General features: G+C 44.0%; 1 protein-coding gene across 1 annotated transcript; it reads left to right on the plus strand.

Moving 5' to 3' along the window:
• Nucleotides 1–926: 926 nt before the first annotated feature.
• LOC110163492 (B2 bradykinin receptor-like) lies at nucleotides 927–11,614 on the plus strand. The gene is made up of 2 exons (XM_020928441.2): nucleotides 927–1,032; nucleotides 9,645–11,614. Exons 1-2 carry the CDS (start codon nucleotides 1,022–1,024, stop codon nucleotides 10,615–10,617), a joined length of 984 nt encoding a protein of 327 aa, XP_020784100.2. The 5' UTR covers nucleotides 927–1,021; the 3' UTR covers nucleotides 10,618–11,614.
• Nucleotides 11,615–13,397: the final 1,783 nt, after the last annotated feature.

Below are 13,397 nucleotides of genomic sequence, written 5' to 3' on the forward strand. Positions count from 1 at the left end.
ATGAATTTTTATTCTCTTTTTTTTGGTCATCATAATTACAAGGCTACTGCACCTCTATAATCTATCATTGACAATTTGAAACAAAAAAAATCCTCCATACAACCTTTAACACTGAAGACTGAAAATGATATGAACGCTAACTGTATTTGTATACCACTTTTCATAACAATGAAAACAAAAAGCACAGTGTAACAGCTTTACAGTGGCAGAACAACATCATTTTTTTGTGTGGTGAAACAATTTTTATCCTTTGTAAACAATAAAAGTACTTTTTACTTCTGACAGGCCGTTTCTATGTAGTCATTCTTGCACAGTCTGCATCATCTACGTTTATCAGCATGGATGGGAAAAAAGGCTCCTGAGTAAAAAAGGCTCATAAAATATGGATGTAGAGTAAGTAAGTAATTGGCATTTAGCTGTTGCAAATCTGCAACGCCTGCCTGGAGAGGGTTGATACTAATATTTTTAAGAACAAAATGACAAGTTGGACAGCAGCAGTTATGCAAGGAGGAGCAATATTTTTTCTATACAAAATAAATTGCACCCTTAGTCAATGGAAATGGGAGCACGTCCACACTGTCTTCCTGTTTGAATTAAAATATATATGTAGCCTGTGGGTGAGACAGAGCACTTTGAGCTTTGGAGATGTAGACAATTTCTCAAACATGAATGAAACAAAAGACAACTCCAGGTCTGTTTTTTACAACTTTATAAAATGACTTAAAGCTTACAAGAGTCAATGTTTAGTTCTGCTTTAGCCAGACCATTTAAGATCAAATATCCTTCACTGCTTTTTTGCATCATTTACTTTCTTACAAGTTGTACATTACGCAATTTACTTTAGTGAAACAGAAACAAAGAAAGCTGACACATGACCCAGTAGCAGTATATAAAGGCTGCGTGGGGAGTGCAGCTTACAAGGAAGTCTGCACTTTTCTGGAACGGATAAGAGGGAGAGAGGACAGACCGGAGCAGACACACCAGAATCCCAGCGGGAAAACCTCGGAACGCCAACAAAGACATGCCAACCAGGTACGGAGAGGTTTTTCAATGACATTATTTTGTTAAAGCGAGTAAGTTTTCATGTTGTTGTTTTTTTTATGACTTTGTACCTTTGACTTTTGTATGACTTTGTACCTTTGTCAGTATGTGTCATAGTTGTATCAGTTAAAAGGCAGTTTGTGAGAAAAAGCTGATGAAAAGACACAAGTATCTGTGTGCTTTTAAACAGAATCCCTCTGCCTGTATCATCAGCACGGAAAACTATTTTACATGCCAGAAAGGCAATTTAACTAAAGATAATTGTTGTGTAATTGAGACAAGTTTAGGCAAACTTCCATTCAACCAAGAAGTCAAATTATAAACCAAAACTTTAAAACTAGGCATCATCATCATTTGAGAAGTCATAAATATAATGACGTTAACTGTGTTTTTCATTAAATCAATAATCTAACCTGCCATATTATTTTCCAATAAAGATGACTGCATTTCTTGGCAAACACTGTTAATGATTGACTCATTGTGCGTTTTACAGCTCTAAGCTTCAGCTGTAAAAGGATAATCAAAACAATGTGCACTCCCCACAGAAGGTCAACTCTCCCAGATGTGTGTATGTGTGCTTAAGTTTAAGTTACTAAGATACGGCAAAGAAGGAGGAAGGAGGGAGAAAAGTTAAGGGTGTCAAATGAAAAACGCGTTAATTGCAATTGATTAATTAATTACAGTCATATTTATGGTAAATGGTCACATTTTTCTATAGCGCTTTTCTACCTTCAAGGCACTCAAAGCGCTTTACAACAAGGAACCACTCACCCATTCACACACCAGTGTACACAGACACTGTGGGTAAGGTGGGTTAAGTGTCTTGCCCAAGGACACAACGACAGCATTCATCTGTGGGAGCTGGAATCACACCAGCCAACCTGTGGGTCAGTGGATCTGAGCTCAACCTGTGATGTTTATGTCGAGAGCTGGATTCAAACCGCCAACCTTGAGATCAGTGGGCGAATGCTCCACCAACTGAGCTACTGTCGCCCCCTAGCGTCATGTTTTTTAATCACGTTCAATCTAATTTTTAATCTCTAACTTTACTGTTTCTGTTTGCGAGTTGCCTTATTATAAAATCTGTTTTTTTGTGTTATTGGGACACAACACAAGAATTGTAATTCTCATTCCGTTCTCGCCCGCATCTGCGATAAACCTGTAATCTTTGAAAATATTGCGACACACAGAACACTCACCTTCACCTTCAACATCCCTCTGTCCCAGAGAGAACACTCATATTCCACTGAGTCGTGTCCTTTAGTCCAACAGAAGCTGAACCGCATCAGCACACAAGAGCATTTTTTTTTTTTTTTTTTTCTTTTCCCTGCTTAGTTTATGCAAATTAGCCATGCAGTTTTAAGTTTAGTTTCTGTGTGACTTGCGCAAAACTGCATTAAACACATTATAATGTCAAACGGGCTGATGTGGCTCTAGAGTGGTTATGGTTTATATGTTGTAAAGTTGAATTTATTTATGCAGATTAGTAATAGTAATAATAATGATGATACTGTGGAATGTAAGGCTGCGTTCAGACTGCAGCCTGAAGTGACCCAAATCCGATTTTTTGACCTCTATGTTCCTGTATCTGATCTTTTAATTGACAGTCTGAACGACACAGATCCGATTTTTTCAAATGCGACCCAGGACACTTGGATATGTGGTCCTGAAACCGATACATATCTGATCTTTTGACATGCGACTTCAGTCTGAACGGCTAAAACGCATTCATCCGACCTGCACGTTATCAACAAGCCACAAACGTCACTATTCTGCGCTGAAGTAGGCGAAAATTGTTAATGAACTCCGTGTCACTGAAGTGAAGCACATCACCACTCACCACTCTTGGCTACGTCTCCACATCCACACGTTCCTTTCAACGGACGTCGCTGCCGCTGTCCTACAAAACACCACGGCCAAAAACCTCGTCCTTCTCCTTCTTAATTTGCTCCTTAAAACAAGTAAGTTGTTCATGTTCTGGCTCCGGTACGAGAGAAACTTTAAAATCTCCAGGTGCTCAATGCTGCGTCCATGTTTGGACAACTTCCGTAAACACAGAGACGCTCGCTGCGGTTGACGTCGTCGTGTCTCCAGTGCACATGCAGGACACTTACAGGCCGTTTAACGTTCACACTGGAGTCACATACAAGTCACATTTAATTGGAAATGTGAACGACCTCGCAAAAACATCGGATTTCACAAAAAAATCGGAATTGAGCGTTAAGCCCTGCAGTCTGAACGTAACCTAAGTGACTGCATCTGTAATGAAGTCACTTTTTTTGTTCTATATCAGTCTTTTGATCTGTCACAATAATGTAATCATGAATTTAAATGAAAATACCTCAAGTTGAGCAATTTTTAGGTGAGATTAAAAAGAGATTAATTAGATCAATTACTTACAGATCATAATTAATTAATCGCTCAATTTTTTTTATCGCTTGACAGCACTAAGAAAAGTATTTATCAAATCTCCACTATGAAATGTCAGTTTGTCTTTTCTTTTAACTATACAAAGTCCACCACACAAGACAGAATCATTTGCCTGAGTTAAACCCTGATTTGCGTCTCTCTGACTTCAGGGAAACTTGACCGACCGTGTTTAATATCCTACTTTTTTGATGGACTGTTGTGGTTTAGTTTTTGTTTTTCCTCGAGTGATGGAGAAAAGAGGGAGCCACCGCCTATGTGAATGTTCGTGTATCTTTGCTTAATCTGCAGAGACAAGAATCGCATTAATTTCAAACCATGAAGTGTGATTTACAGCGTCCATCCCTGGTTAGGTTTAAATTAAAGGGCCCTGTGTCCTGGTGGAGGGTTGGTGTCTTATCTCTCATCTAACCCTATGCCTTGTTATTTTGCGTAACAGGACGGACACATTTTTTTCTCTCCTCTCCTCTTCCCAGCTTTGCTTTTGTTTAGTCTAGTGTCAGACATTTTCCGCTCTTCCAAACCTAAATTAATTGCAATGTTCTTTCTGTGGAGGACATAGAAGATAATTGCCAATTCTGAATCATGATTACAGGACTTTTGCTGAGCGGATTAGGCGTGACCCTGATTTTTCGGAAAATTTGTTTACAGAAGTTGTACCCTTCTGCCAGGCTTGACTGAACTGGGGGCAGGGCTTCCGGTGATCAAACTGTGAGGGAGGGATCTGCGGCTTCATGCCACATTTTGGAAAATGTCCCTGAAAGGATTGCAGCCATTGACCGCAGGTTGGATTGAAATGTGTCTCTAAACCGATATATATTGTCCCACACAATGCTTCTCATAGGAGTGCTGTGGGGGGGTTGCTTCTTTTTTTTTCTCCTCTTCCTCCCCTTATATTGCGCTGTATCCAGACTGGCGCGACCTAGTGCCTCCGCTCAAATTTATTTCTCTCCAGCGACTACATCAGGAATCGGAATACACAAGACAGTTTTCAAAAACCACCAGACAATCAGCGAAGAGCCAAACATTCTGTGTTGTCAATGATTCCCGAGATCGAGGATTTAAACCTGGAATAAAGAGAATGTTTGGTGAATTTTATCAAGGGGAAAGACGTTATTGTCCTTCTTCCCACAGGATTTGGGAAAATCTTAATATACCAGTTATCCCCGTTAGCGGCGCATTACATATGTCACGACCAAATAGCAGCGATTGGTTAAATATGTCCGGAGATCTGGTCGCCGAGGTCCCCGCCGTCGACTGCCGCCCAGATCTCTCTGCACCGGCCCCATATGGCTCCTCCCGCGGGTGGTGGGCCCACATGAGGACGGCCCCACGTCGCTCCTTCGGGCTGAGCCCGGCAGAGCCCCGTGGGGGAAGGCCCGGCCATCAGGCGCTCGCTGACGAGCACCCACCCCAGGCCTGGCTCCAGGGTGAGGCCCCGGTGACGCCAATCCAGGCGACGTAACTGGCCTCTGTGTGTTGCTCATCATGTGGGGCTTCTGACTAGCTCTGGGGACATGGAATGTCACCTCGCTGGGGGGAAAGGAGCCTGAGCTTGTGCGGGAGGTTGAGCGTTACCGACTAGATATAGTCGGCCTCACCTCCACGCACAGTTTGGGCTCTGGAACCCAACTCCTTGAGAGGGGCTGGACTCTCCATTTCTCTGGCGTTGGCCGCGGGGAGCGGCGGCGGGCTGGTGTGGGCTCATTGCCCCACAGCTCAGCCACTGTGTGTTGGAGTTCACCCCGGTGAACAAGAGGGTCGCGTCCCTGCGCCTTCGGGTCGGGGACAGGTCTCTCACTGTGGTGTCGGCCTACGGGCCGAACAGCAGTGCTGAGTACCCAGGCCTTCTTGGAGTCCTTGGGAGGGGTACTAGACAGTGCACCGACCGGGGACTCCGTTGTTCTCCTGGGGCAACGACAGTGACACTTGGAGAGGGGTGATTGGGAGGAACGGCCTCCCCGATCTGAACCCGAGCGGTGTTTTGTTATTGGACTTCTGTGCTAGTCACGGTTTGTCCATAACGAACACCATGTTCGAGCACAAGGGTGTCCATAAGTGCACGTGGCACCAGGACACCCTAGGCCGGAGGTCGATGATCGACTTTGTAGTCGTGTCATCTGATCTCCGGCCGTGTGTCTTGGACACTTGGACTTCTCCCGGATTCTGGGGGAGGCTGGAGATATAGAGTCCGAGTGGGCTTCATTCTCGGCCTCTATTGTCAATGCGGCTGCTCGGAGCTGTGGGCGTAAGGTCTGTGGTGCTTGTCGCGGCGGCAACCCGGTGGTGGACACCGGAAGTAAGGGATGCCGTCAAGCTGAAGAAGGAGTCCTATCAGGCCTTGCTGGCTTGGGGGACTCCTGAAGCAGCTGACGGGTACCGGCGGGCCAAGCGTGCTGCAGCTCGTGTGATCGCGGAGGCAAAAACTCAGAGCTGGGAGGAGTTCGGGGAGGCCATGGAGAAGGACTATCGGACGGCCTCAAAGAAATTCTGGCAAACCGTCCGGCGCCTCAGGAGGGGGAAGCAGTTCTTCACCAACACTGTTTACAGTGCGGGGGGAGAGCTGCTGACCTCGACTGGGGACGTTGTCCGGCGGTGGAAAGAATACTTTGAGGATCTCCTCAATCCCACCGTCACGTCTTCCGAGGAGGAGGCCGAGGCTGGGGACTCGGAGGCGGACTCATCCATCACCCTGGCTGAAGTCACTGAGGTGGTTGGAAAGCTCCTTGGTGGCAAGGCTCCGGGATTGGATGAGATCCGTCCTGAGTACCTTAAGTCTCTGGATGTTGTGGGGCTGTCTTGGCTGACACGCCTCTTCAACATCGCGTGGCGGTCGGGAACAGTACCTCTGGACTGGCAAACCGGGGTGGTGGTCCCTCTGTATAAGAAGGGGGACCGGAGGGTGTGTTCCAACTATAGGGGGATCACACTCCTCAGCCTTCCCGGTAAGGTCTATGCCAGGGTACTGGAGAGGAGCCGATAGTCGAACCTCGGATCCAGGAGGAGCAGTGTGGTTTTCGTCCTGGTCGTGGAACACTGGACCAGCTCTATACTCTCCATCGGGTGCTCGAGGGTTCATGGGAGTTTGCCCAACCAGTCCACATGTGCTTTGTGGACTTGGAGAAGGCATTCGACCGTGTCCCTCGTGGTGTCCTGTGGGGGGTGCTCTGGGAGTATGGGGTTCGGGGCTCTTTGCTAAGGGCTGTCCGGTCCCTGTATGACTGGAGCAGGAGCTGTGTTCGCATTGCCGGCAGTAAGTCAGACCTGCTCCCGGTGCATGTTGGACTCCGCCAGGGCTGCCCTTTGTCACCGGTTCTGTTCATTGTATTTATGGACAGAATTTCTAGGCGCAGTCAGGGGCCGGAGGGGGTCCGGTTTGGGGACCACAGGATTTCATCTCTGCTGTTTGCGGATGATGTTGTCCTGTTGGCTTCATCGCACCAGGACCTGCAATGTGCACTGGGGCGGTTTGCAGCCGAGTGTGAAGCGGCTGGGATGAAGATCAGCTCTTCTAAGTCTGAGGCCATGGTTCTCGACCGGAAAAAGGTGGCTTGCCCTCTCCGGGTGGGTGGGGAGTCTTTGCCTCAAGTGGAGGAGTTCAAGTATCTCGGGGTCTTGTTCACGAGTGAGGGGAGGATGGAGCGTGAGATTGACAGGCGGATCGGTGCAGCTTCGGCAGTGATGCGGTCGCTGTATCGGACCGTTGTGGTGAAAAGGGAGCTGAGCCGAAAGGCGAAGCTCTCGATTTACCGGTCAGTCTTCGTTCCTACTCTCACCTCTGGTCATGAGCTCTGGGTAGTGACCGAAAGGACGAGATCGCAGATACAAGCGCTTGAAATGGGTTTCCTCCGCAGGGTGGCTGGGCGCTCCCTTAGAGATAGGGTGAGGAGCTCAGTCACACGGGAGGAGTTCGGAGTAGAGCCGCTGCTCCTCCACGTCGAGAGGAGCCAGCTGAGGCTCGGGCATCTGTTTCGGATGCCTCCTGGGCGCCTCCCTCGGGAGGTGTTCTGGGCATGTCCCACCGGGAGGAGGCCCCGGGGAAGACCCAGGACACGCTGGAGGGACTATGTCTCTCGGCTGGCCTGGGAACACCTCGGGGTCCCCCCGAAGGAGGGGAAATCAAATGCTGCAAGATCAGACGGTTTCTACGAAGTAAAACTGGCTGATGAATCAGGCTAATGGATGGTAGCTTTAACTCCAAATTACAGTCCAAATACTGTTTTTGAGTAATTTCTTATACTACTACTTTGTACTTTTACTTGAGTAATACTGCTACTTAAAGAAAACATTACTCTTACTTGATTATAAGTTTTGGCTACTCTACCACCTCTGACCTCAGCGTACTCTGCACAAGCCGGTGGAGATCAGCCTTTCAGCTACAGAGCGTTCCAGGACCCCCTTCAGAAAACCTACAGCGGAGATCTTCTGGAGAAGCATGCCCAACGCTTCACTGACGACAGCCAGCCGTCGAGCAAACGAATTCTAACACTGCAAGGTCAGACAGTTTGTATGAAGTGAAATTGGCTGATGAATCAGCCTAGTTATGCTGTACTGTTTTTCATAAAGGTGCACCTGGGATAATGGTGCTATCTTTCTATCCATCTTTCCATCTGGCTGGAATGGAATGGAATATGCTTAAGTAAACACTGGGCTTTTTATTTTCTTTTAGCAGACCAAACAAAACATGTTAAGATTTCCTGGTCTTTGCTTCTCTACAACAAACAGCTGCTTATTCATGGAGACTTGGGCTCAACAGAGAATTTGAAGAGAACAAACAAGAATTTTCAGGATGTGGTTGCTACTAGAGCTGTGCAAAAATACAGAAATATCAATATATCGTATTGTTTAATTTGATGATACAGTATCGATATTGTGGGCTGGTGTATCGATATATCACCAAGAGTATTTTTTGGTTTATTTTACTAAATTATTTTGTTACAGCGCTAGTGTTTTTCGCTTGTTTAGTGGAAGGAAACTCGTTTATGTTACACATTTGACATTTTCACTGTTTTTGATGATTAAAATGTTTGAGTTTTATATTAACTTTGCACTTTTTTAAATTAACCGTATTGAATCGATTTGAAATATGTATATTTAACCGAAAGTGCACTGTATCAAGGTATGTATCCTATCGTGGCCTGTGTATCGAAGTATGTATCGTATTGGCAACTTCTTAATGATACCCATCCCTAGTTGCTACTAGGGATGGGCATTCGATGAAATTTTCTTAATCGATTGTCAGAAGAATTAAGGATCGATTATCGATTAATCATTAACATTTTTATATTAAAATGATCATCATTATTATTACTATCTGCACTACTAATCTGCATAAATAAATTCAACTTTACGACAAATAAACCGTAACGACTCTAGAGCCACATCAGGCCGTTTGACATTATAATGTGTTTAATTCAGTTTTGCGCAACTTTCACAGAAACAAAACTTAAAATCGCATCGCTAATTTGCATAAACTAAGCGAAGATAAAACTACAGCTCTTGTGTCGCTGATGCGGTTCAATTTCTGTCGGATTAAAAAATATGACTCAGTGGAATACAGGTTAGTGTGACTATATTTGTGTTTGTCAAAACCAGGACACCGTACGGGGGGAGGGAGGTGGGGACTCGTTATCGACATTGCAGCGACTCTCACCTGACAAAACTTTTCCCCACTGGACACAGAAACATATGTGCTGCTTTGTTCACTGTGCACATGGACTCACACTTGTCCCGAACGCAACGGAAAGCGTGGAATTTCTTGTACAAATCATCGTTAAATACATATTTGTGCTTCAGTACGTTGCAGACTGACCCACTGTTTGTGTCTCGCTCCTTCTGCGTGCAGAGCTACATGTCCGGACCCCTGTTTGGTCACACTACGCACAGCAACCTACATTTGGTTTGTCGATTAAAATTAACGTAATCGATGAAATTCTTAATGATCAATTATCGATTAATCATGCCCGTCCCTAGTTGCTACATTCATGTCGTTTTAAAAAACATGACAATATCAAGTAATCCAAAGTATTCAGATTACATTACTCACTTTAAGTAATTTAATGGATTACGTTACAAACTACATTTTGGTGTATGTAATCTGTAATCTGTAGGGGAATACATTTTAAAAGTCACCTTCCCAACACTGCTCGCATCCATATGTCTTTTTGTTCTCGCAGTTTTCCCAACACCTCGGAACAGGACTGTGACCCCAGTGACCTCAACACCTCCTGGGTCCCTCCGTACATCTACATCATCTCCGCTCTGGGCATCCCCCTCAACCTGCTGGTGCTCCTGGTCTTCCTGCTCCACAAGAAGAAATGCCCCTCCACCCAGATCTACCTGTGCAACATGGCCGCCGCCGATCTCCTCCTGATGGTCTTCTTGCCTTTCTCGGGCGTATACCTGGCCAATTATCACGTCTGGACTTTCGGTGGACCTATGTGCACAGTTGTCAGTCTTCTAATGGTCATGAACTACAACTGCAGCATCTATTTCCTCGTCCTGGTTTGCGCTGACCGTTTTTTAGCGTTGGTTTACCCGCTGACACCGTGCAAACTGCGTAGACGTAAATACGCAATGTTGGGTTGTTTTTTGGCTTGGTGCTTGGGTCTGCTGCTAAACATCCCGACTCTTATGTGCAAAAGAGCCATATTAGTTGACGATGAAACCTTTAGTGATGGTATAGAGGAATACACATGCCAGTGGAATTGTTCCGCGGATTTTAATTTCACACATGAGGTGATACAAACCATTGTGGCGTTTGTTATTCCATTTCTCATCATTTTATTCTGCACCGTTAAAATCCTCCAAGTGCTGAGAGCAAGGCCTAGCAACAAAGACAGCACACTACAAAAGGAACACAAAGCCACCGTTTTAGTTCTTAGCGTGTTGTTGGCGTTTTTCATCTGCTGGTTGCCGTTTAGCTTAACTAGAATGATAGAGCAAGCGGTAAGATACAAACTCGTTCAGGAAACGTGCAGCCTAATACAGCACTTGTCTATCTGCAGAGTTCTCTTCGTCAACTTTGGGTTCTTCAACAGCGTTCTTAATCCCATCGTGTGCGTCATCGCGAGTAAGAATTTCTATACAATGATGTCAGAGGTGGCGAGAGGCCGTGGGTCGGTGAGAAGTCTCAGCAGAACCTGTTAAGATTTTTGAAACCTGGAGTTTTTAGAAGATTTGTTTGGTGAAAATCCTCTGCAAAAAAAAAAAAAAAAAAAAAAGAGAGAAGTTCACACATCTGGTACCTGAGACGGGCGCGTTGGAGGAGAGGGAGCGGCCCGAGAACATAGAGAAAAAAAATCCCACACACCGTCTCACTTGCAAAATGTGAGATTTATTAGGACCAGTGCTTGGGAGTAACAGATTACATGTACCGGGGTTACGTAATCAGAGTACAAATTATTAGTAACTGTATTCGGTTACAGTTACTGTTTCAGTGAGATTTTAATTGGATTACAGTTACTTTGTTGAAATAAATGGATTACACCGCGGTATTTTTCTGTTTTCACATTTTGGGCTAAAATAGGACTAAAACCAGGAATAAAACTAGGACTAAACCAGGACTAAAACTAGGACTAAACCAGGACTAAACCAGGACTAAAACTAGGACTAAACCAGGACTAAACCAGGACTAAAACTAGCACTAAACCAGGAATAAAACCAGGACTAAACGAAGGACTAAACCAGTACTAAACCAGGACTTATCTAGGACTAAACCAGGACTAAAACCAGGATTAAACCAGGACTAAAACTAGGACTAAACCAGGAGTAAAACTAGGACTAAACCAAGGACTAAACCAGTATTAAACCAGTATTAAACCAGAACTAAACCAGGACTAAAACCAGGTCTAAACAATATGACACCTAACAGCAGTGATCTTGTATAAAAATAATTTCTCTATCAATAATATTTTTTATTTGGTTAAGGAAAGACTGATCTTTTTATTGTCCTTAAGATGATAAAACATCTTCGTCTTTGTTCCTCTACACCAAACAAAAGTATGTTCATGGGGATTTGGGCTCAACAGAGAATTTGAAGAGAACAAACAAGAATTTTCAGGATGTGTCGCTACATTCATATCGTTTTAAAAAGCATGACAATATCAAGTAATCCAAAGTATTCAGATTATGTTATTCACTTTAAGTAATTTAATGGATTACGTTACAAACTACATTTCAAGGTATGTAATCTGTAATCTGTAGGGGAGTACATTTTAAAAGTAACACTCTCAACACTGATTAGGACAAACCGTGCAATGTTTCGGCACTAGGTCTTCATGAGGCAAACAGAATGAGAGTTCAGGTGGTCATCTTCAGTGTTGGGAAGGTGACTTTTAAAATGTATTCCCCTACAGATTACAGATTACATACCCGAAAATGTAGTTTGTAACATAATCCATTAAATTATTTAAAGTGAGTAATGTAATCTGAATACTTTGGATTACTTGATTTGCTGTAGAGAAGCAAAGACGAGGAAATCTTCACTGATTGACTTGACTGATTTTATCGCAATTTATATAAAAAATGGGGATAGTCCTTGGTGGAGGTCTGCACTCTCTGAGTGCTTTTCTAGTTTAGTCCTGATTTAGTCCTGGTTTAGACCTGGTTTAGACCTGGTTTAGACCTAGTTTAGACTTGGTTTTAGACCTGGTTAAGAGTCTTGCTTTAGTCCTAGTTTAGTCCTGGTTTAGACCTGGTTTTAGCCCTGCTTTAGTCCTGGTTTAGACCTGGTTTAGATCTAGTTTAGACCTGGTTTTAGCCCTGCTTTAGTCCTGGTTTAGTCCTGGTTTAGACCTGGTTTAGATCTAGTTTAGACCTGGTTTTAGACCTGGTTTAGCCCAAAATGTGAAAACAGGAAAATACCGAAGTGTAATCCATTTATTTCAACAAAGTAACTGTAATCCAATTACCACTCACTGAAACAGTAACTGTAACTGAATACAGTTACTCATAATTTGTACTCTGATTATGTAATTCCTTTACATGTAATCTGCTCCCCAACTCTGGTCATCTTAAATAGGGTGAGGCAAGCACCCAAGGGTGACATGTCAAAAAGCCCAGCCCATGTACCGGGGCTGGTTTATAAGATCCATTGTGTGTATATATAGATGTTGATATGAGACGACGGCCTTATTGCATAGTTGGGTGAATATATACAATGTGTATATGTGTTCAGATACTCTTCTATTTTATTTTTCAATAATTTTACTGTTGTTATTATTTTGCAGGATTTTTCTCTGTGAAAATCCCCTGTAAGTTATTTCACAACAGCTCAATTTTCTCGCTGAAACTAAAATCAAAAGACAGTTCATGTATATCATCCACTTAACTGGGAAAATTGTCTGGAACATGTTGCAGAGCAGGACCAGACAAAGCTGCGACCAGAGCCTGGAAGTCACCAACCATTTCACAACAGCTTCACTCAACTTTACAAAACTTTACAACTGAGCTCCTCTACAAACTCTTAATAATACACTGACTGAAATGAACAACGAGCTTGAACATGCTGAACCATCAAGTCAATGAAGTGCAACAGAGAGTCACAACGAAGAAGAATATGAGAAGCAGTCACTCGCGTTAAGAGAAATCTACAACCGGCGTCCAATGTGCGTCATGTTAAAGGGACAGTCCGGAATTTTGGACAAAGGGCCTCATTTCCTAGTGAGCCAGAGTGTTGGAGACGTGTGGAGACACTTTTAAAAAATATTCCGTCCAAGTTCTTGTATTTGTCACTGGTGCTAGGCTTACCCACTCCATTCAAAGCAAATCTGTTATTACACCAGACTGTCCATGTAAATGTCTGTGCTGATAGAATCATTTTTGAAGTAAAACCAAACTTGCATTTGAAGGATTTATGTCTGAGGAGTAGTGAGTTGTACTTCCTGATAAAAAGCTCGGCAGCGGTGGACTGATATATGAGAAAATAG

This window comes from Boleophthalmus pectinirostris, unplaced genomic scaffold, assembly GCF_026225935.1.
Source record: "Boleophthalmus pectinirostris isolate CB_2022bp ecotype Guang Dong unplaced genomic scaffold, ASM2622593v1 HiC_scaffold_10, whole genome shotgun sequence".
NCBI lineage: Eukaryota > Metazoa > Chordata > Actinopteri > Gobiiformes > Gobiidae > Boleophthalmus > Boleophthalmus pectinirostris.